General features: G+C 40.5%; 1 protein-coding gene across 1 annotated transcript; it reads right to left on the bottom strand.

The window, feature by feature from the left end:
- Positions 1 to 1042: 1042 nt before the first annotated feature.
- On the bottom strand, positions 1043 to 23539 carry LOC135468029 (uncharacterized). Its single transcript, XM_064746036.1, has 10 exons — positions 23425 to 23539; positions 21493 to 21718; positions 16794 to 16999; positions 12480 to 12636; positions 8082 to 8235; positions 7169 to 7366; positions 5385 to 5499; positions 4358 to 4552; positions 4017 to 4159; positions 1043 to 2565 (listed from the first exon to the last, which is right to left on the bottom strand). The coding sequence occupies exons 1-10, from the start codon at positions 23477 to 23479 to the stop codon at positions 2329 to 2331; spliced, it is 1686 nt and encodes a 561-aa protein (XP_064602106.1). The 5' UTR covers positions 23480 to 23539; the 3' UTR covers positions 1043 to 2328.
- Between the last annotated feature and the right edge of the window lie 2157 nt (positions 23540 to 25696).

Below are 25696 nucleotides of genomic sequence, written 5' to 3'. Positions count from 1 at the left end.
GTAGCAAGTATATTGGAGACTGGCTAAAAGAAAAATACAATAATCCTTGCGATAAACATTAATTTTTCTTAAATTTTTGCCCCTTTCCAGCTGGCCAAGAACAGCGTGGGAGCTTTGTCTGACGAGATATTGATGTATGACACACTACTCCGCCAGGGGCGTATCAAGGGTCATCACCTACCTTCACGGCGGTCTGTCTCTTCACAGTGACGTCTGCTCTTCTTTCAATCGTATCAATATCTCACTATAACCCGGTCCTTCACATAACGGAGCAATCACATATTCATACCACAGTTCTCTACCGAATTTCGAAATATCCGCTTACTCACATAAACTGCCCAGTCTTCCGTTTGCAACATTTATCTGCACTGCTTTTGTATTGTTTTGCATCGCCATGATTGCATGTTGTTCTGTTCTAGAAAAATATTTGATATCGAGCTTCGAGCTCCAATCAGACACCTTTTCAGCTGTAGCCTATATTAACCTTCTTACAATATATTCGCCATGCCACAAGAAAACACAATATATATACACACCGAATGACTTCTCGTCGTTATTTGACTGAAAAATTGTTAATTACGACGTAAAGCTCCAAACATGCATACATACATACCTACATACGCACGCACACACACACACACACACACTCACACACGCATGCACGCACGCACACACACACACACCCGCAGGCATACGCGCATTCCCATAGATATCAGTGCCAGTTCAGCCAATTTTCAGTAGGCTGCCTTAATCGGCGTGATAATTCACATTGTAATGAGTGTACTACCATACCACTCCATCAAGCGCACGACAAACGGCGTGACGATAAACCCTCAGTCGAGACTGACGTGAGGTAGTTTCCAATCTGCGACTTCGCTGGACAAGGCCTAAATAAATCCCATCAGATCACACTACTCTCTGGAAAGACATGTTCCATACTGTTATCAACTATACATTTCTTTAATACAACGTGGAATGCCCTGCTTGCAACACGTCCATCTGATAAAAATATTTGAAAAACAATATTTGAAAAGAAGTTACGATATCAGTAGTTTTATTGCATGAAACTTTAACCAACATTTAGATCAAAGAATATCAAGGAAATTGCACTTACATATTCATGTGAGCGAAATGACGATATTAAACTTTTAAAATATACAAAATTACGAAAGTAAACGGGCTAAAATGTTAAATTCAGATATACCATGTGTTTCATTCTAAAGCTTGAAACATATTAAAGATTTTAAAAACGTTATAAGATTTATAAAGAATTGCACCGACATAAATATCTGAACTGTTTCGTTGAGCAATTAAGAAATGACAGAATATACAAAATAAATGAAAACTAATATAACAACCGTTCGCTATCAGCCATAAGGCGTCATTTCGGTTGGATAAATCAGTGAATCTGAAAGGATCTGTTACTTTTATGTACACAAGAGACACCTAGAGAAGGTGGACAGTTATAGTTCAGTTCATTTATTTAACTTCATAGCGTTGAACATTATGACTGCATTGCCATTTGTCCTCAGCACACAATTTGCACTAATTTGACAAGCATGCACGCCATAGGAGGAGATAGCAGAAGTTGTCTCCAGTGGAAACTTTGTTCCACGAGAGTGATCTCCCCTTTCGTTCCAATCACAGCCAGTCTCAGCCAGCCTAGCGGGAACAGGATTATACTGACGACAGTTCACACAGAAAAGTTTTGCAGATATAAGCACAGGTCTCATAATGGATGGTATCATTAACAAATGCAAATATCTTTAATTGAGATCGTTAAAGTAAACATAAAGTCTGCCACTGTATATACATAGGGAAAAAAAGAAGTAGCCCGCAGGTATCGACGCAAATTCTTTTTTTTCCAAATTCAATAACGTTTGAAAACCGAGGAGATGAAATTCACCACTGGTGATATGATAATGCTGACTCCAGTAGGACGAAAAGGACTATTAATTGCGCTAGGACATACTGCCAAACCGTGTTTTTATTTGAATGTCCTTCCGTCAAATTTTCTTGCCTCATCACGTATAGGTATTTTCAGAACCGCAAAACCTCATTAAATATCGATGGTACAGGAGAGCTCCTATGTGACGTCACACCAGATAGCTAACATGGCAGAATGGCTTAACGAAATGAGTGGTAGGTAGTTACGATCCAGTATGCTATTTATTCTGTTGACCAGCAATGTAGAATTCTTTAAACATTTTTCGAAAAGTCTTTTGTGAATCATTTCAGACTTAAGGGTTGAATTTATATTCACTTTAACAACTTAACGCTGCCAAAATCAACGAGGTACCTCTGTGTGGCAATATGAGGAATAGGGGATTACTTTGTTACTCCAAAAACTTTAAGGGCAACGAATCCCAAAATGGCCGTCAAAAGAACACTGTAAGACACGTGGCTATGTGGTGCCGAGTCCTTGGCTGTCGTGGTTTTTGGCGCTGGTGTTGTTTTCGCTGGCGTTGTGGGTTTGGGAGTGATGGCCTTAGCGATGATCTCCTCATCCATCTCAAGTACTATCCTGATGTCCTCTTCAGCGGACGCAGTCATGTTTGTGCCAGCCTGGGAACGAGAGGGGAAATATACATTCCAATAAGTAGTTTAAAAAGAGAAATGACATATAATCAAAATCACTCCCTACAGCCTGCTGAGAAATCTTGAGACTAATAACTCTTCTAGCTTGGTGACTATTTGACAGCTTCAGCGATCTAATGGCCAGAGCAGTCGGGATTGGGATCAAACCGGGTCGGGTCATACCAAAAGGGTTTCAAAATGGTACTTATTGCCTCCTCGCTCGACGCTCAACACCAAGAGGTTAAGACAAGGCAACATGACTGAATGGCTCTGGTGTCAGTATAATGTGACCGCGTTGGGTGTTATGTCTGGTGTCTTCGGCATGATGCTTAAGTTGTGGCAGCACTTTGCCCGGCATGGACTCCTAATGACTCTTCGTCGCCAGATGACTGAAAAATTGCTAAGTACGACGTAAAATTACAAGCATTCATTTATTCATTCCTTAGTCAATAAGCTATGCTAGGGGAGGTTTGAATCGAACTCTCGGTCAGCTTTAAGCCAGTATGTTTACAAGCGCTCTTGATTTTCCCTCGGGCTTTCTTTAACACATAAACCTGACCGCTACCAATTAAGTGAATAATTACTGAGCACGACGTTAAACAACAATTAGATAATATATCGATATATACGAATAAAACTAATTAACATTTTATCTCTACCCACATGCAGGAAAGGACACGTTGAGTCATTAATGCTGAACACAGTCAGTGGCTTTATTTGTCGCCGAGGGTATTGGACGAAGCCCACTGCAGTATTAGACACAGCCATTGAACTGGCAGTACTAGCCTCAGTAATTTAGACGAGTGGACACAGTAGTCCAGACGCATTATTTACCATATTCAGGAACATTTTTACACCCGGATAGTGATATTTTTAGGCACAGTCATGCAATCATGCCTGGCCTATTTAATTAGGTGTAATTAATTTTATTTATCTGTTTCTATCGGTGTGATGACACGCAAGGTGGTGCCTCAACATGTATGCGACGTAAAGTTATTCCATCAGTTTTTTTGTTTTTTGTTTTTTCCTTTTTTGGTACCAAAAAGTAAAACATAATATTTTCATCGGCAACGGATTTAAACTTCTTTTTGCAATAAAGGGGCCTCTGTGGCCGAGGGAGTTAGCACGCCAACTGGGCGCAATGAAGCCTCCCACCAATGCAGTCGGTGTGAGTTCAAGTCCAGTTCATGCTGGCTTCCTATCTGGCCGTACGCGGGAAGGTCTGCCAGAAGCCCACGGATGGTCGTGGGTTTCCCAGGGGCTCTGCCGTCTTGTTCGGAAAGCGCATTTAGGCATTATTACTTTGGATAAAAAGCATTACCAGTATGCCGACATATTTGTGACGTACACAATGAATAACTGAGCACATAGCTCTCTACCTGAGTTACATTGTCACGCTGTTAGCGGGTGACACGTGATATGGGTAGTGCTAAACTTACGTCAATGTCGTCCATGGCATAGCAGTCAAACTTGCAGGTCTGCCGGAAGTAGGGGTCAGTCACTGTAGCGTTACACGCATTCTCGCACTCATCCTCTGTGGCTCGCTTCCGCCTCGTTAGCATCGGGCGCCGGAACAGAGAAGCTTGTAACATTTACGAAACAAAAATGAATGAATCCACTGGAACATTTGGAGAAAAGCACAAATTCACAATAGCTGCGACGTGAGGCAAATAGTAAATGTTATATTGTAGTCAGGCTGCTTGATGCTTCCTAGGAAGCACACGATAACTTAAAAAAAATGTCATGTGACCAGACATATGAAACGGTTGTTAATACTTACATCTGCTTATTGTCTCCGACTCTGGACAACCAGTAACCAGTAAACCGTGGGACTTTTTGATGACATTCTGGGCCACCCTCAACGTGAAGAAATAATTACCAGACCACTGTCGTAGGTTGAGGACCATACCGGTGGATTCTTGGACAAACATTACCTGACGGTAATTGTTCAGGCTCAACGTCACTTTGTCATTCCCTAAACAACAACATTCAAAAATTACTTATGAATCCTCTTCGTTCTAATATATCTTTCAAAACTTGATTTGAGAAATTCGATTGGAAGATCACCGTTACCCTAAAAGGTCAGGTTCTTGACCTTCAAGAACACGACATCATATAAGTCTCCGGCTTTTTAGGACGAAGAGATTCTGACCTCTGATATGGTTCATTAGGAGATGTTAAAATCAGGCTCTGATCTCCTCTGGCATGGCGCACAAGGAGATGTTAAAATGGGATTCTGACCTCCTCTGATATGGCTGATAAAGAGATGTTAAAATTAGACTCTGATCTTCTCTTATATGGCTCATAAGGATGTGTTAGAATGAGATTCTGACCTCCTCCGACGTGGCCCATGAGGAGATGTTAAAATGAGATTCAGACCATCTCTGATATGGCTCATAAGGATGTGTTAAAATGATATATTGACCTCTATTATGGTGGTATTGAAAGGGGATTCTGACCTCCTCTAATGTGAGATGTTAAAATGAGAGCGACCTTCTCTAATATGGCTCATTAGGAGATGTTAAAATGAGACATTGGCTTTCCCTGATATGGGTTACAATGAGCTGTTAAAATGAGACTCTGACCTTCTCGGATATGGCTCACAAGGAGATGTTAAAATGGGACTCTGACCTTCGCTAATATCTTTCATAAAAAGGTCTTAAAATGAGACTCTAACCGACTCTGATATGGCTCATAAAGGGATGTTAAAGTGAGAAAATCTTCTACACTGTGAAACAAGAAACATAATGGAATGTGCTACATGTATATTAACGTGAATCTTTCAAGTCAGTGAAAGTTGTCTTTACCTTCACCCAGAGATGTCATGTTTGTGTTGTCAAACACCGTCGGTAAGTTGGCATTGGATCCAGAGTACGTGGCCACAGTCTCACCAGAGTCCAGAGAGTGGAAAGTGATTTCGACCTGGAAAATTACCAAATTTTGCAAGTAGACCCCAAAAGCGACATTTATCATACGTTATTTTTAAATGAATACTGATACCTTAAATGCCATTGAAAGAAGTAATACATATCTTTAAGGTCCACGAACTAAATGCTGTGAGTTCACGTCCAGCCCATGCTGGCTTCTTCTTCGGCTTATATGTGCGAAGGCCTTCCAGCAACCTGTGAGTGATCGTGGTTTTCACCCAGGCTCTGTCAGTTTTTCTTCCCATTATGGTGGCCGGTGTCGTATAAGCGAAATATTCTTGAGTACGGCGTAAAACACGAGTCAAATAAATAAATCAACAAACTAGGTTGATTTGTTACGTTCAGCACAAACCTGGAAATAAAATACACAAGAGGACAAAGTCTTGCACCCAGTAATACTTCCACACAGCCACCTTTTTTTCACATTTTTTCTGATCAAAAGATGTAGAAAGTTGGAAATTTTGTCAGCCTTGTCACCTACCAGCATTAAAGTTATTTCAAGTCTTGTAGCATAGTTTCTCCCTATGCTTATTAATACAATCTGTTATCTAATATTAATAATTTAAACTTGCCGTCAAGGCAGCAAACTTCAGGTTGAAATCTACAAAGCGCTAAATGTTCCCCCATTACATTACGTCCACTGTGCAAATTGGCAAGGAGACTTAAAACTTGTCATATAACAAGAACAGGCAGTGCCTCAAAGTGACAACACTGAACTTGACTATAATTCTAGGACAATCTAAACCAATTTAGGTGATCGTAGATTTTGGGTTAGATTTTGCGTAAAGAGCGCAGCTTATGAACGCAGTTCATGTAGCATCAGTATTTGGTTGGTGCTATGTATATGGGTAACAGTTCCCTTATGAATGCAAACATGTCCGCTTTACAAACGTGCCACGGATATAGGGTAAACAACTGAAAATTAAAAACATAAGCTGTTACAAAAAGCTGAATCGGTCAGTTTCGTGTTCGAGCCTTTTTATCGCCAAAAATAAGAACGTCGTGCTGTATTATGGGGCCTCCGTGGCTCAGTTGGTTAGCACGCTAGCGCAGCGTAATGACCCAGGAGCCTTTCACTAAAGCGGTCGCTGTGAGCTCAAGCCCAGCTCATGCTGGCTTCCTCTCCGGCCGTAAGTGGGAAAGTCTGCGGCAACCTGCGGATGCTCGTGGGTTTCCCACACCATAATGCTGGCCGCAATCATATAAGTGAAATATTCTTCAGTGCGGCGTAAAACACCAATCAAATAAATAAATAAATATTATGTGACTCATAAATGTTATACACTTTTTGTTTTCATTTATTTATACCCATTACCTGTCTTACACTGTTCCAGGGGTACAAATGATAACTTTTTACCTCAGGAACTTCTCAACTTTATAAGCTTTCAGCTCCTCAGATTTATCCACCATTAGGCTGCTCTAAATAAATTTTTGTGAAACTTTTTCCAGACGCCCATGTTTTACTAAATTTAATAAAAAATGACTGCTTTTTTACCTTTAGTAATCAGGGAGTTTGAACGTGAAACTTTTCTCTTGTTGTTCACGGAACGCATAGAAAAAATTAACGCAGAGCCGTTCATTTTGAGTCGAATATCCTTAGATTACCCGACTAGATGTACACCTGGACATGCCAATCAATTAATCGCCCGTGACCTTGAACTTACCGATCTCATAGATGTAATAGGTGGGTTGTTGGACCGGACTCCAACTCTGACGTTATTTCCTGTCACGGTGAACCAATCGTTCTTGATGTAGGTTTGCTGTCCCTGTGCAGAACACGTGACTAAACCATCGAACTCGCACAGTTTTAAATGGGGATCTCCGTAGACCCCGACTGTACAGCGGATAATAGAAGAAAAGTCCTGGAAGCAAATATATAACAGGGAGTGCGCAACTAAGTCGTAAGAAAGTCAAAACGTTGTACTTTACTAACAGTACATCTTATAATCAATTCCGTGTAAATCATAGGCGTTACATACATGCCACATATTGTAATTCCAGGAATTTAGATTATTTAACTGTCGAACTTCGACATATTGCAATCTGGTAAATCGTAAATTTAGCGCTGTAATTTATATTAAAGTTAAGGCTGCGTCTGTCTTCAGAGTAAGACAGCTTCGTGATATGAGAGCCTGCACCCAGTGTTTCGAAAGTGTATTAGCTAATACTGGAATTAAGTATTATTTTATATTGAAAATTTTAGCCAAATCAGTTGCCATTACTGGTGCCCAAAGTCAAAGTATAACAGGAGTAGATTTAATTAATATTTAATATACTATTGCGCAATTATTATTAGCTAAGTACAAATTGAAGCCTTGGCTTACAGATATATTTGGTATTAAGTCTTAAAATACTTTTGAACAGCCGGGCCCAGAAGAAATACCAGATTTCAGCTCGTCAATCCCTGGTCCAGTTGAATTCTTGCTCAAAACGTATTTTCAGTTAAAACGACAAATCTGATCGGTTTTAAGGTTTGACCTCTGTGTAGAAATGACAGATATCAGATCTAGTTAATATATCTAGCGCTTCCAGATCTATCCGAATTCCGTTAAATCAGTGACTTAGTTGTGTACGTACGGCTGTGGTTGTTTCATCCAATTCCAATTCTGTTTCGTCGATAAAACTGGGCAGTTGTAGCTTAGCAACGAGATACATCACGTTCTTCGTTGCTTGGTTACATGGGGAGCGGTTTATAGAGCTGAACATGCAGTTGACGGCAGCAGTAGCAAACCTGCAGAAATTGAACGGTGACGTAAGTGTTTGGTGGCTTTGCTTGCTCTATGTATTTGTTAATTGTCTGCTGGGATTACACGCACATGTAGGTAAGTAACAAAATCAAAACATCGCGACTCTGCAGTTTGTCACAATACCCCTGCCACAAAATGGTTCCATTAATTATTACATAGCATGAAATTTCCTAGACACTGTGCTGAATACGAACTATGATGTATTTAAGAACTCCGACAAAGTAAATATCACACACTGTTTTTCCTGCATGTCCGTTTGTAATCCTGTTGTTTAGTAGTGACCTACGGCGTAATTAAAAAATTGCCTACAGAGCTGTTTAGTAATGGCCTACAGTGTACTTTAAACATGGCCAACAACATTGTTTAAGAATGGCCTAAAGTGTAGTTTACAAATGGCCTACAATGTTGTTTAGTAATGACATACAGTGTAGTTTACAAATGGCCTACAATGTTGTTTAGTAATGGCGTACAGTATAGTTTAAAAATGGCCTACAATGTTGTTTTGTAAGGGCGTACAGTGTAGTTTAACAAAGGCCTGCAATGTCAATTAATAATTGCCTAGAGTGTAGTTTAAAAATGGCTTACAGCGTAGTGTAGTAATAACTTACAGTATAGTTTGAAAATGGCCTACAGCGTAGTATAGTAATGACCTACAGTGTAGTTCACAAATGGCCTACAGCGTAGTGTAGTAATGACCTGCAGTGTGGTTTACAAATGGCCTACAGCGTGTTTTAGTAATGACCTACGGTGTAATTTACAAATTGCCTACAGCGCAGTGTAGTAATGACCTACAGTGTAGTTTACAAATGGCTTACAGCGTGTTGTAGTAATGACTTTCAGTGTAATTTACAAATGGCATACAGCGTAGTGTAATAATGACCTGCAGTGTAGTTTACAAATGGCTTACAGCGTGTTGTAGTAATGACCTACAGTGTAGTTTACAAATGGCCTACAGCACAGGGTAGTAATGACCTACAGTGTAGTTTACAAATGGTCTACAGTGTGTTTTAGTAATGACCTACAGTGTAATTTACAAATGGCCTACAGCGCAGTGTAGTAATGACCTACAGTGTAGTTTACAAATGGCTTACAGCGTGTTGTAGTAATGACTTTCAGTGTAATTTACAAATGGCATACAGCGTAGTGTAATAATGACCTGCAGTGTAGTTTACAAATGGCTTACAGCGTGTTGTAATAATGACCTACAGTGTAGTTTACAAATGGCCTACAGCACAGGGTAGTAATGACCTACAGTGTAGCTTATAAATGGGCTACAGCGTAGTGTAGTAATGACCTACAATATAGTTTATAAATGGCCTACAGCGTGTTTTACGGACTACGAATGGTATAGGAATGTCAGACTTGACGCTTATATTTAGTAATGACCTACAGTGTAGTTTACAAATTGCCTACAGCGCAGTGTAGTAATGACCTACGGTGTTGTTTACAAATGGCCTACAGTGTGTTGTAGTAATGACTTTCAGTGTAATTTGCAAATGGCATACAGCGTAGTGTAGTAATGACCTGCAGTGTAGTTTACAAATGGCTTACAGCGAAGTGTAGCAATGACCTGCAGTGTAGTTTACAAATGGCCTACAGCGTAGTGTAGTAATGACATACAGTGTGGTTTACAAATGGCCTACAGCGTAGTGTAGTTATGACATACAGTGTAGTTTACAAATGGCTTACAGCGTAGTGTAGTAATGACATACAGTGTAGTTCACAAATGGCCTTCAGCGTAGTGTAGTAATGACCTACAGTGTAGTTTACAAATGGCCCACAGCGTGTTTTAGTAACGACCTACAGTGTAATTTACAAATTGCCTACAGCGCAGGGTAGTAATATCCTACAGTGTTGTTTACAAATGGCATACAGCGTAGTGTAGTAATGACCTACAGTGTAGTTTACAAATGGCCTACAGGGTGTTGTAGTAATGACCAATAGTGTAGTTTATAAATGGCCTACAGCGCAGTGTAGTAATGACCTACAGTTTAGTTTACAAATGGCCTACAGGGTAGTGTAATAATGACCTGCAGTGTAGTTTACAAATGGCCTACAGCGTAGTGTAGTTATGACCTACAGTGTAGTTTGTAAATCGCCTACAGCGCAGTGTAGTGATGACCTGCAGTGTAGTTTATAACTTGCCTACGGCGTAGTGTAGTAATGACCTGCAGTGTAGCTTACGAATTGCCTACAGCGTAGTGTAGTAATGACCTGCAGTGTAGTTTACGAATGGCCTACAGTGTAGTGTAGTAATCACCCACAGTGTAGTTTACAAATGGCCTACAGCGTAATGTAGTAATGACCGTCAGTGTAGTTTACAAATGGCCTACATGGTAATGTAGTAATGGCCTACAGCGTAGTGTAGTAATGACCTACAGTGTTGTTTATAAATCGCCCACAGCGTAGTGTAGTAATGACCTAGAGTGTAGTTCACAAATGGCCTACAGCGCAGTGTAGTAAAGACCTACAATGTAGTTTACAAATGGCCCACAGCGTGTTTTAGTAACGACCTACAGTGTGATTTACAAATTGCCCACAGCGCAGTGTAGTAATGACCTACAGTGTTGTTTACAAATGACCTACAGTGTGTTGTAGTAATGAATTTCATTGTAATTTACAAGTGGCATACAGCGTAGTGTAGTAATGACCTACAGTGTAGTTTACAAATGGCCTGCAGCGTGTTGTAGTAATGACCTACAGTGTAGTTTATAAATCGCCCACAGCGTAGTGTAGTAATGACCTACAGTGTAGTTTATAAATCGCCCACAGCGTAGTGTAGTAATGACCTACAGTGTAGTTTACAAATGCCCTGCATCGTAGTGTAGTAATGACCGACAGTGTGGTTTACAAATGGCCTACAAAGTAGTGTAGTTATGACCTACCGTGTAATTTACAAATTGCCTACAGCACAGGGTAGTAATGACCTACAGTGTTGTTTACAAATGGCCTACAGCGTGATGTAGTAATAACTTTCAGTGTAATTTACAAATGGCATACAGCGTAGTGTAGTAATGACCCACAGTGTAGTTTACAAATGGCCTACAACGGTGCACGATGTTTGTATACCTGCTATCCGGTAATAAGTGTGTGCGTGTGGAGGTGGGGTGGTGGGGTTCGGGTAGGGTGGTCGTGTATGTGTACCTGTTATTTACTAAAGGCTCATGAGTTCTGTTTGTATACATGTTGTTTTTAATGACTAATACACTGTGTATAAGTAATGTGGTAACAGTGTCTATCCTTAATGCAGCTATTTAGCTCACGATGTCTGTCTGTTTACTGCAAGTTAGTTGTGGCCTATGGCGTAGGTTGTATCTTGTTATTAAGTTATAGCTCACGGATCTGTTTTGTTGCAGTTATTGTAGTATTTCGTAATGGCTCACAGTGTCTGTTTGTAATCCTGTCATTTAGTAGTGGCTTACCATGTGTGTTGGTAATACAGCTGTTTAGTAATGGCTGTTTTTATTAATATGCTTAATACGGCGTTTTCTTGCAAACCTTCTTTTTAGTAATGGTTTGGGATACACGTTTGTAATACTATTATTTAGTAATAGCTTGTGGTGCCTGTTTGTAATACTAATATTAAGTAATGGCTTAGTGTCCGTTAGTATCTGCTATTTAGTTATGAATCAGCCTCTATTTGTGACTCTGTTATTAATTAATTGCTTAAATAAAATGTCTGTTTGTATCCCTAGTATTTACATAGTAATGACTTAGAGTTTTCGTTGGTATACCTGTTATTTTTATGACTTAGAGACTCCGTTGGTATACCTGTTATTTTAAGTCTGGCAGATGCGGATGATCGTGGGTTTGCCGCGAGCTCTGTCCGGTTTCCTCCCACCATAATACTGACCACGGTCGTATAAGTGAAATATTCTTGAGTACGGCGTAAAACACCGATAAAATAAATAAATATGTAAATATGGATTACAGTGTCTGTTATTCTGTAATTTGTTCATAATTTTTCACTGTATGTTTGCATGCCCGTTATTTAGTTATGTTTTTACATATCAGTTTTATGACTAATCATTCAAGAGTGGATGAAGCACAATCATTTGGCATATTTACTACTTACTAGCGTGAAGGATAAATGTCAATCTTTTAACAACGGAGAAAACTTGAACGTTTACTTCAATCAAATAAACAAATGACCATAATGTCTAGCAGATCGACAAAAATTTATGAAGATGGTTGATGTCCATATTGATCTTTTTCATGAATGTTTTACCTGTTGATGGACTTCCGGAAAACATCGGACGCCTGGTACTGTCGTTCGGAGTGGAATTGAATTTCGTCATTCAGTATATCCATGCATCGGAACAACTCTATTTGATGTGTACTGTTGAGACACATTGTGGTATTATCAAAGCTGACGTCGTCCAGACCTGTGAAACATCGTATCTTCCCTTTTAAGCCTTACTCATCACATGTAAAGACATTGGTTGAAAATACATTGCCACAGTCACTTGGCTAGCAATTGGTTAGGAAACTATCTAAAGCTTCTTATAAATACAATGTTTACAGTTGTTTTGGCCTTGCTGCTCTTGCAACTTACTTAAAGGAACAATATTCAATAACCCACCATCACCACGCAGGGCCCGCGGAGCGATTTGAGAAGTGGGGGGGCTAACTGCAGGCCCGGCACGATTATCCCTGCCCTACAGGCGAGGGTCCAGGGGCCGCCTAGGCCCCGGAAGCTCTGAAACCCTAGATGGCCGGAGACGCGATTTCGGCGATTTACGGCGCTAAAAAGAGAAGGATGAATGAGCGAGAAAAGTGACTTAATTGCAATAACTTGAAACACCAATGGTGTTGTTGGATTTTGAAAACAATTAAGGAACTACAAAATTTCGGATCTTAATCTTTCATTAAGATTGATTAAAACGACTATTACAAACATTAACGTTGGCAGTAACTTGAATATACCGCTGAGACTATATCTCTGTGGTAACAACTCCTGTGGTGGTAACAACAAAGTGGCTAATGTCTCCCCGCCATCATATAGGACAGAAATAGATTGCTGAATACACGGAAACCCTAATTCGACCAAGCAACCATCACAACAAGGTTGTAATGACTAATCGGTATATACGGTAACTTTTTAAACGGCAGTTCTGTATATTCGCTAATTAGAGATTGAAGAATTTCAATGGTAAATATGCAAGTGCTGAGAACAGCTTAAGTGACAAGCATGCTGATATTGTGAGTTTCCTCCAAAACAAGCACCATAACAGCCTAAAACTAGAGTCACAATTCAAAGTCGCCATTCTCATCTGGGTTACGCAGCAGATCTAGGCCTAATGAGCTCTGTCAAAGTCTCCCTTTTTGAAGGTTCCAAAAGTGGCTACTCGATTCTCATTTAAGGAGCTGAACTGATTAGCTACGGATACTAAATCTATGGCATCAGTGCGCTCCTTGTGGACAGTCAGAATTGCCAAATTGTTGAATCGACACTGGTTCATTGACGATCTAAGCCAGCTCTTTAAGCCAGCTGTAGAAAAGGATCTTTCACCCACAGCATCGGTGGCTGGATTGACCAAAATGAGTCTCATCAAAACTTCAACTTCTGAAACCAAACATTTATTCCCCAGGCTGAGTTGAATATAAGCTGAGTAGATATCTCGAAAACAGGCGTAAGTCTCATTTGGCAACATTGCCTTGAACAGTGTCAGCTGGGACTCAAATTGGAAGAGGTCAATATCGCCACTATACTCACTCTCAACGAAAGCCAACTCTGCCGCATAGTCCTCTCCGTTTAGGCAATTCATGAGCAAACTCTCCATCTCTGCATAGGCCTTGAACCCTGGCTGCTCAAAGCGGCTTTTGATAGCATTAACAGAGAGGTCAATCGCTTCAAAATATATCCTGCGGTATCGATCTTCGCATGTTCTGGGAAACGTTGCTTCCCCTTCACCAACTTCAAATCTACGTGGGGCCGACCGGTTTCTTGGTAGCGATGGTTTAGCTATTTCGTGCTCAGTAGCTTTGCTGTTGACAACAGCGTAGAATGCACTGAAATTGTCATCAGTTCTCATATTCTGTAGAACACTAGCGACAAGCTCTGCGTTACGCTGACCATCTACTGCCGAGAGTTTGCCCTGCTGCAATGTTTTGGACAAATTGTCAGTATGACTGTATATCCTCTGTCCCAAGTTCAATGCAAAAAAATAATCAAAACTCTCCATTTGAGCCTTCACGCCTATTATTCTGGCTCGCATTTCAGAATCTAGTTTGCCCTCCAAACATTCATCCCATTCTAACTGAAGCGCATCATAGTTTTCTAGGATGCGTTTGTAACTTTCAGCTCGGATTGTCCATCTAGTTGGACACAAAACTTTGAGCCCAGGTGTGTCCAGTTGCATCTCGGCCTTGAGTTGTTCCAGTTTTTCCTGGCGTTTAGGAGAAAGCTTTATTAGTTTACAGATTTCTCTGGTTGTGTCCATGGCATCGCGTAGCAGCTTGCAGCCACTAGTTGTATCCTTTACGGCCAAACTAAGTGCGTGCCCATGACAGTGAGTGAAATGTGCATTCACTGATTGAGCCTTGATTTGAGCAGCCACACCATTTTTCCACCCGGCCATAGGTCCCCCAGCATCGTAGCACTGCCCCCTGCAGTTATTGAGAGACAGATCCAGTCTTGTTAAGGTGTCTTTAATAGCGCCGACAATAGTGTCTGCGTTTATGTTAGGGATGTGGTAAAACCCGACAAAGTCTTCATGTGGCTCTAAGGCTTTGTCAATCCACCTCAGACAGACTGTTAATTGCTCCTTGTTTGATATATCTGTGCATTCATCTGAGAGAATAGCGAAAAATCCAGCAGACTTTATCGATGTTGCAATATCTTTCACTATGATGTTGGCCATGATTTTGAGTAACTCATTTTGGATATCATGGGAGGTATATTTGCCAGTTTTTTTTCTAACCATTTCAAAATAGATGGGTCATCGATTGCCCTGAGTTTCAAAATCTGTATAAAATTGGAGTCTTCGTCTGTGCTGCCTTGCAGTGAAAGCCCCTGTCTCCCCATCAGCCTAAGGTTCTCTAAAATCTTCACTAAAATGGAGCGGTTCCACTTTTTTTCAGCTGCTAGTGCAGTATCCAACCGCTCTCCGATATCTCCACATTGTTGTGGTAACTCAACGCTCTGAACAGCCAGTTTGTGGCACTGGGATTTCTGATGATCACGGAATTTTTCAAGGGCTTTTTTCCAGTTGGAAAATCCATTTATGAGAAATGCCTTCTCAGCATATTTGGCGTTACCAAGTTTGCGCTGCTCGTCAGCAGTGACACAAGTGTGACATAATACAGTGTCATTATATTCCAGATAATGCAGCCAAGAAAAGGCTTTGAACCACTGAGGTTGAAAAGATCGCTGCTGTTTCCCGAACATCCTGTTTGGGAAATTAAAATTTGACGGCTGGTTAGGCGAAGTAGAGACTGGCTCACGCATAGCCATACCATCCAACGAATGGGGACTATCGGCATTAGGACCAGATTTTTGGGTGGCAGGTGTTGTTTCTGAAAGCTCACCGGCCGTAGTGGACTCGGTCTTCTCCGCAGTTTGCCCGTGTGAGGTACATGGCTGGCTCTCATCATCAGCGAGTGTCGGAATTTCGTCAACACGCTGTGATTTTGAGGCGAAAAAAGAAGCTATATCAGGCTGTAAGCTTCGCTTTTTTTTGCTCCTGCGTTTTGTGACATATTTAAATGTTGGTGCGTTTTTGAAAGCGACACTGATACACTCAGTCTATCTATAGACCTGACATAGACTACGTCAAAGCTGCATGTATGGGTAATACAACCATATAGCTGCCGGAACGCCTCTGAAGTTCACCTTGGCTCAGAACACTTCACTAGGTATTTTTGGGGTTTGACCTGCAGTGCCATCTATACATCCGGTAAAATGCTTATTTGCACAAAAACAGTTCAAACTAGATAAATGGCAACATCAGTGTTACGCTGTCTGTTAAAAGAGCGAGGCCTGCATGTTATGATGCCAACTTTATAGTTTACTTCCGTGAAAACTAAAGCTCAAAAGAGAGATAAAGAGTGATTGGTGTTGTTGTCTTAACGTACCGGTATCGAAATCCGGTACCTCTGCAATCCCACTGTTTATCAGATCGCGACGCAAAGCCTCCATGGAAAATGGAGTCATGTTAAACGTTACGGTACAGTACTGACTATGTGGCCCTGGCCCCGTAAAATATCAGATCAATAATAATGCCGCAACTAAATTTTAATTTCATTGAACTTGGAATGTTTGTGGACATTTTTAAAAAACATTTGGTTAGGAAAAAGTGGGGGGGCTTCAGCCCCCCCAGCCCCCCCGGTTCCGCGGCCCCTGCCACGCCCTCTCAACTACCCTAATACACACTTCCAAAACAAAGAATGTCGTTTGAACTGTATAATATATCGTGAAAGCCTATAAATCAGTATTGAAAGACTACCATTTCCCCCAAGTTTTAAGCCAGTTATACATACTGAAGCTTCATTCCCAAATCCTTGTAAATGTCGCTTTATGAAAATCTGAAGGACTACTCACTTTGTTGAATGTCGGGTTTAACTGTTGTGCCTTGGCACGTTCTGCGGTAGAAAGCCTGTAACGATGACCAACGCGGTCTCCCCTCAGTAAAACAGCGTGATCTCTTTAGAGGGATGAAACTGGGGTTGTTGAGAAGCTCAGTCCCAATACCGGCCTCACACTGGGGAAGGAGGCTGTCGTAACATTCTCCTACGGTGTGCCCCCACCTTAACAAAAACAACACTAACGTATTTGAATGTGTAAACAGCAATCGTTCATCTACTTATTTGACTGATGTTTTACATCGTACTCAAGAGTATTCCACTTACAGGACGGTGGCCAGCAATATGCTGGCGGAAATCAACATCAGCGTGAATTCTGTTAGGGCAGGTTTAGAAAAGCAACTGTGATAAGCCATAACATAACACTCACAGAGAAAAAATGGCCTTAAACACAACGAACTGAACTTTTCATAAACAACCAGTAGCCAATAGCAACATGACTACCCTAATAGAAGACAGCCTTACCAATACCACAACACGACTGACCTAACAGAAGACAGCCCCTCACCAATACCACAACACGACTACCCTAATAGAAGACAGCCCCCTCATCAATACCACAACACGATTACCCTAATAGAAGACAGCCTCTTACCAATACCACAACACGACTACCCTAATGGAAGACAGCCTCTTACCAATACCACAACACGACTACCCTAATGGAAGACAGCCTCTTACCAATACAACAACACGACTACCCTAATGGAAGACAGCCTCTTACCAATACCACAACACGACTACCCTAACAGAAGATAGCCCTTCACCAATACCACAACACGACTACCCTAATAGAAGATAGCCCCCTCATCAATACCACAACACGACTACCCTAATGGAAGACAGCCTCTTACCAAAACCACATCACGACTACTTTAATAGAAGATAGACCCTCACCAATACCACAACACGACTACCATAATAGAAGACAGACTCTTACCAATACCACAACACGACTACTTTAATAGAAGACAGCCTCTCACCAATACCACAACACGACTACCCTAATAGAAGACAGCCCCTCGCCAATACCACAACACGACTGACCTAATAGCAGACAGCCTCTTACCAATATCACAACACGACCACCCTAATAGACGATAGCCCCTCACCAATACCACAACACGACAACCCTAATAGAAGACAGCCCCATCATCAATACCACAACACGACTACTCTAATAGAAGACAGCCCCTCACCACTACCACAACACGACTACCCTAACAGAAGACAGCCCCCTCATCAATACCATAACACGACTACCCTAACAGAAGATAGCCTTCACCAATACCACAACACGACTACCCTAATAGAAGATAGCCCCTCATCAATACCACAACACGACTACCCTAATAGAAGACAGTCCCTTACCTATACCACAACACGACTATCTTAATAGAAGACAGCCCCTTACCAATACCACAACATGACTACCCTAATAGAAGACAGCCCCCTCATCAATACCACAACACGACTACCCTAATAGAAAACAGCCAATACCACAACACTACTACTCTAATAGAAGACAACCCCTCAAAAATACCAAAACACGACTAGTCTAATCAAAGACAACTCCTTACCAATACCACAACACGACTACCCTAATCGAACAGAATTACTGACACCACAACACGACTGAAGATCAATACCAATACCACAACACGACTGGTCTAATCGAAGACAACCCCTCAGCAGTACCACAACTCTGCTAGTCTAATCGATGACAAACCGTCAACAATATCACAACACGACTTGCCTAATCGAAGACAGCCCCTGAGCAATACCACAACACGACTGGTCTAATCGAAGACAACCACTCACCAATACCTTAACACGATTGGCCTAATCGAAGACAGCCCCTGACCACTACCACAACACGACAGGCCTAATCGCAGAAAACCCCTGACCAATACCACAACACGACTGGCCTAATCGAAGAGAGTCCCTGACCAATACCTAATTGAAGACAACCCCTGACCAATACCACAACACGACTGGCCTAATCGAAGACAACTCCTGACCAATACCACAACACGACAGGCCTAATCGAAGACAGCCCCTGACATATACCACAACACGACTGGTCTAATCGAAGACAACCCCTGACATATACCACAACACGACTGGTCTAATCGAAGACAACCCCTGACATATACCACAGCACGCCTAACATTTTCACAGACAAACAAACCAGCCTCAGCACAACAGGCCTTACCTCTTCATAAACAAACAGTGATCAACAACACAACGTACACAACTAGCATCTTCACAAACAACCAGTGATCAATAACACAACGTACACAGCTAACATCTTCACAAACAATCAGTTATCAATAACACAACGTACACAACTAAGATCTTCACAAACTAAGTGATCAATAACACAACGTACACAACTAACCTCTTTAGAAACAACCAGTGATCAATAACACAACGCAGGGGCGTAGGAAGCGGGGGGGCTTTTAAAAGTGGAGGGGAGGCAGCATATATTTTGCCCCCCCCCCCAACTTTTCACGTTCCGGAAATTATATATACTCGTAACACAAACAGGCCCCTTCGCCGAATAAAACATCACACTATTGCAAATATATTTTCTCGGTAAACTAAACATGGTAAACTTTCCCAGTGCACATTACTATTAATATAGGGCCTACATGTTTTTTCCTTCCTTGGGCCTACATATTTATGTATGTTTATGAGTTAACTCCCTCAAATGGGACTCGTCAGTCGATTGAAATGGAGCCGCCTGACAAACTTCGTGGAGTGCAACTTTAAAATAAATCCAACCACCTGGACATTTTTCATGGAGTTTGACATATAGTTCATTTTATTGTTTTCCTTTTTCATGAGAGTTACTCATGTAGGCGTTTTTTTTTTTTGTAGTACAAATGTCCATGCCACATGTACTGAAATAATGATCTTTTTAAAATAACAATTTTTCTGCAGTGTCGTTTTTATATTTTCTGCATCCATACAACCATAGATGCAATTGTCGTAAGGTTTTAATTTTGATTATTTCTCAAAGATTTTGCTTTTCCAGGTCACATGATATTGTGTCACGAAGTTATATATACCTGTTTTTCCAAACTGATAATGTGCCTAAATTACATAGGTTCATGTAGGGTTGCTTGCTTTTAACTTTCAGTACACACATAGAAGTAGCATATATTAATATATACAATTCTCCCATGGAAGCGCAAATCATCTACGGTGTATTTTGAGAAAAAAAGTGGACTAATTTGTCTCCAAACACAATCTTATTTTCTAATTTAGTGACTGTGTATCAATGCGATGACGTTGCAGTTCTTTTTAGCCCAAAAAGCAGAATAATTAATATATTTATACAATATATGCACTCATCGGTGTTGAGTTATTTATTTCATTATGGTTTATCGTCATTCCAAAATCATTTCACTTAGGACGGGTTGCAAGATTTATCAGTGAAGAAAAGATAAGCAAACCACCGACTTTGGCGCGTTACTGACAATTCCCCTAAATCAGACGCACGCCTTTTTTCTGAGCCAAAGGCTTGATCAAAAAGTGTATGTGACATTGATTTCAATCAAAAGCAAGCCAGCGCTAAAAGGCCGGCAAGGTTACCACCAAGGCCCAGCAAAAACATGGATGTTTCTTTCCACCGATTCTACTCCATACGAGTTAAATGCTTGTATTAGTCAATCTACACCAACCTTTCTCCAGCCTGCATAAATTTAATGTTGAATTCTGGATAAATTGTTACAATGTCCTTTGTTGACCCGTGGTTCTCCACGTAAAAGCCTCAATAACTGAGCTAGACGTCAATAACACTTCAATTAGCATATCTAAGACAAGGCAAATCGTCTCTAAGGCGATAACGCTCCTTCAGAGCTTCCGAGGCCTTGGCGGCCCCTGGACCCTCGCCTTTTTTGTTGGAACTCCTCCACACTACCCCCACCTCCCCCTGCCCCATATTGAAATTGCTTCCTTCGCCCCTGCAACGTACACAACTAACAAACAACCAGTTATCAATAACACAACGTACACAGCTAACATCTTCACAAACAGTGATCAGTAACACAACGTACACAGCTAACATCTTTACAAATAAATCTTCCAAAACAACCATTGAAAACTCAAGATAATATGCAGTTTCGAACATGTTTTGCGTGGTGTGTATCACTTCTTAATATTTATATACTTAGTTTATATTTATTATTTGGATATAATCAGTTATCAAAATACAATCAAACAGACAGGAAGTAATCTTTGATTGAAAACCCACTGGAAACTATATGCCAACTAAACTGGGATCCACCATTGTCAACATGGTCCATATGGACCACCGTATTATTGAAGCATGTGACACAATATCACTCACTACAAAACAAGTTCGTGGGGGATCTGCTAGCATTCTGCGGATGGTCATGGGTTTCTCCCGGGTTCTGCCCGGTTTCCACCCACCATAATGCTGGCCGCCGTCGTATGAGTGACCTATTCTTGAGTGCGGCGTAAAACACCAATCAATAAATAAATAAACAAAACAAGGTTTTAAAACATAACTAATGTAGTTTCTGATATACTTTAATGTTCTTTCCGCTTATTATTACTTTCATTCTAATTTCACAACAAATATCTTCAAGAATTATTGACGTTCATTGTGCTGCAAATTCGTCACTTACTTGCAAATTTTGCCCCAAAAATAACGTGTGGCAAGATCCTGGTACTCCAAAGGTCGTCTTTGGTTCGTAAAGCTGAAGGACGGTCTGACTGAGTCTTCATACCAGACCTCAAGGAGTTCTTGACACACCCCTCCATAGCGCCAGGCGTTGATCAATAATGAGCTGTTCCCGCAGCTCGTTGTAAAACTTCTTTCGCCATTCAAGATTAGGTTTTGACTTCGGACTCCTAATCCAAAAGAAATGTTCTCAAAAGTTAGCTTGATAAAACATTTTTGAAATTTTTTTATACGAATAACATCATTAAAAGCTTGATGCCGCTTCCTAAACACTTCTCACATCCCCCATCCCCCACCCCACCATACCGCTGATCCATTCTGCCCCTTCTATCGGAAAATATATAACGGCTTAGTTATAAGCCATTATCTTTTATTTTGCAGATGTTGACATGCACAGGGCCACTGTATGATTTTATACCTAGTCCTTAACTACCGCCAAACCTCTAGCCACACATGGTTCATAAGGTTATAGTCACAAGGGACACTAAATGTAGACCTATTTATCTGTTTAAACTTAAAAATCAAATAAACCAAACCTACGCTGTATCAAGTGCATGCGACATAAAACAAACCTAAAGGCATTTTAACTACGATGATAAGCAACAATTCGCCAATAACGCATACGGCGCCCTCGCTGGTTGGTTGTACTATACAAAGAGGAAGAAGTGTATCTGAAAATTGCACTTACATATATATGGTTCCATAGCAGCGAATCGAAGAGTGAAAGATGCGCTGTGCATATATACTTATATTGAAATGAATCACACACTTCTCGCAGCGTATGGGCCGCTCGCTACATTGGCTTTACATGACCTTGGCGGCTGTTAAACATTTTTTATCCAAAATTTGCTACCTCTAATCAATAATGTAGACCGAGGGTACAGAGTGGTGTTTAGTGAGGAGTATGGTAGCATGACCCTAAATTGTTGTGGTTTAGACCTGAAAAAAGGAAAAGGGAAAGACAAAATGTTTAAACATTGTGTCAACTAGGAAGAATGAAAAATTAACACATTGAAAGCCTTCCAAACTGACGTTAATGAGATGTATGACCGTGTGCATCTGAACAGCGTGAACTCGTTCTCGTAACATTTTGCAACACTGCCTGGGGTAAGGCACTGCACGGCCTGCTGATTACAGAAAATTATGTGTGACTCAGAGTCTAGCGGTTCGGCAGAGCAAAGCTTCTTTCACCAGCACAACGACGGAGGAAAACTGCACTTAATTACATCAGAGCAACCGGCCTATCCCGATGTTCTAAATAGGATGTGTAGAGCCAGCTTGGCTTTGATACGAACCCGGGAGAGTTTCCGGATGAGTCTTTCCCGATCACGTGCATGCAGTATAGGAGCCTGTTTACTTCACACACAGATGCATGCATCTCTCAGTCCGCCATTTTTGCATAAATACTTGTAGATATCCATGCGTTGTATTCTGGGTGTTGCATGGAGTGAACACAACTATAGTTTGTTTCCTTTAGCTAGTCGCCTATATTCAGCTGTTCGTGAAATCAGTCAGACTTGCTGCCAAAATTGTCTTTAGTCACTGTCCCTAAACAGCGCAGAGTCTACGCATGGATATATGTTTAAAGTTCATTTTCTTGCTAGGAAAATAAAATTAGAACACTGTTTCTAGTTCATAATGTTAAAGTCCATAGTTCGATCATATTTAAAAAACCAATTTGAAGCTGTGTATTGAGCGAAGTTCAACATGATCTGAAGGAGGGTGACACCAGTTACCTGAACTGCTGTTGACTTTACTATAAAGCCTGTTTCTGACACTGCCATACTTGAAATCGTTCGCGCGTTTTAATATAATATAATAAAACCTTAATAAATCAATTTCTTTGAAGATAAAAATAAATGGAGAAAACACTCACCATTTGCCAGTAAGCACGTCAGTATAATCCCAAATATAAAGCCCATTATATGCATTCTCTTGTAATGGCCCTTTGTACAGCTTGTGTCAGTTACTTTTGCTCCGTCAATGCTGTTGTAATCTGACTCAGTCCTGAACAATCCTTACGCTATATACCCTTGATTTTTCTGAGTCAAAAGACGCCACACCTTTAGCTTGTTAACTGTGTGACGTAGTATTCACTACTTGTACACATGTCCGGTTTGCCATCGTTGCAGTCATCTCTTAATATAGGTTATGCGGTATCTCTCAATATACTGTAGGTTATGTGGTATTTTTTACGCCTAAAGTTTGTTTTTTCTTGCCTTGTTTATGATTACTTTAACTAAAAACACACCAATGAGTTTTCAATGCGGCGAAGCTTTGCTGTGTGCCTTCCTAGTAGTATTAATTGGTAAAAAAAAGGCCGCATTTAAGGGGTCTCCGAAGTACATAATATTGACGGTTTCTCCTCAGCTGGGGGCTACAATTATCCAGACAAAAACGGGCGGGTGTTGCGACCGATAATGTAGTTAATACTTGTAATGTAATAACCAATCCATAATGTTTGACCGATAATGTTACAAAAACAAACAGTGTTTTACAGACGGCCGATACTGAAGTCATTTTGTACTGATAATGTTTTTTAACTGGTTCTGTAGCAAAGTTTTACCGATTTAATGTACTAACTTGTCTTAACCTATGTTGTCGTAAATATTGACCCATAATGTAGTGATCTTGGGTTAGTGATTTTTATCGTTTAGTGTTAAAAAGACCTCTAAAAGATTATTGTCATCCATGCCAACATAACGGTCATTATTGGAATTACTGTGTACTGTGAAAAAACACAGAGCGACTAACGTTTAATCGTGACTTAAAATTAAAGAAAATTTTAAAATAAGTACATATCAGATAGAAAACTGTTATGGTATTTTTCATAGTTTTGTTCGTCCGAGTAAGCTGCATTTAAATCTAAGAAGGTCTGTTCGGGTAAGGTTCATAGATTTAGAATTCCACGAAGGCATTTATATCTCCATATGTATATGTATTATAGAATGCAGAAGTTTACGTGGTGAGTGCATGGTATATAAAAACCTGACGTGACACCACTGATCACAACAATCCAACAGTCCACCGTAGAATTCGAGATTTTACCCCATTGGAACAATTAGCCATAAGTGCTTGTGCCTCCATTACCTTATTTAGGCGTACTATAGTACCTCGACAAGTGTGCCTTAATGGCCGAGGGACATAATAATGATTTCCACGGTATTTGTCTTTGTATGCTACCAGTATACACTGTTGAAAAAATGAAACCCATTGGGATTAAAAATGATTTGGGTGGTTAAATAGAAATTAGATAGATCCAGTTCCAGTAATTTTTGCATGAAGGCTGAATTACATGGTCATGGTGCAAAACTTCCATATAGTTTATAAGCTACCCAAGTAACTCAAAATCGTGAATTGTAGTGTCTGACGGTGGATGGAAAGCCATGGCTTATTTGATTGGTGTTTTACGCCGAACACAAAAATATTTTACTTATATGACGGCGGCCAGCATGACGGTTAATAAGAGTTAATTATTGTGAAAAATACATTTTTAAACACATATTGTGTCAGGCAAGACACAATAAGTATATTTAGGCATGTAGAGGGTTATTTTGTACAGTTGTTGCCTTTTACCTGTTTTATCTTTTATTTTATCTTTGTATACTGAAGTATCATGCCGAAAACACCAAAAATAACTCTCCACCCAGTCATATTATACTGACACCGACCAACCAATCATGTTTCCTTGCTCTAGCCTCTGAGTGCTGAGCACCAAGCGAGGCAGCAGCAAGTATCATTTTTACAGTTTTTGGTATGATCTGACAGGAGTTTGATCTAGGGGTCTCAAACTTCAAGGCGGACGCTCTAAGCACTTGGACATCGAAGCGGTCCTATTTATGTTGGATAGCGTAATAAACCTACACAGATTCGTTCACTATCGTTAGTCTCAGAAGCTTGAGTATTTATGCTGAGCAATATATAAACCTTCAAATTTTCTACTTTCTACAGGAAGGACATAGAAAAGCAATGTTTCAGCATTACAATGTATTTGCTCAACATGCAGTTGCTACTTTTACTGCATAATTATTTATTTGATTGCTGTTTTACGTCCCACTCAAAAACTATGTCTGTTATACGCCGGCGACTTTTAATGCATACATTATAACAAGACTTCCGTTTTTATACATGTGAAGAGGGTTAAAAAA

This window comes from Liolophura sinensis, chromosome 6, assembly GCF_032854445.1.
Source record: "Liolophura sinensis isolate JHLJ2023 chromosome 6, CUHK_Ljap_v2, whole genome shotgun sequence".
Lineage (NCBI taxonomy): Eukaryota > Metazoa > Mollusca > Polyplacophora > Chitonida > Chitonidae > Liolophura > Liolophura sinensis.
This window is presented reverse-complemented; position numbering and strand designations above follow the sequence as displayed.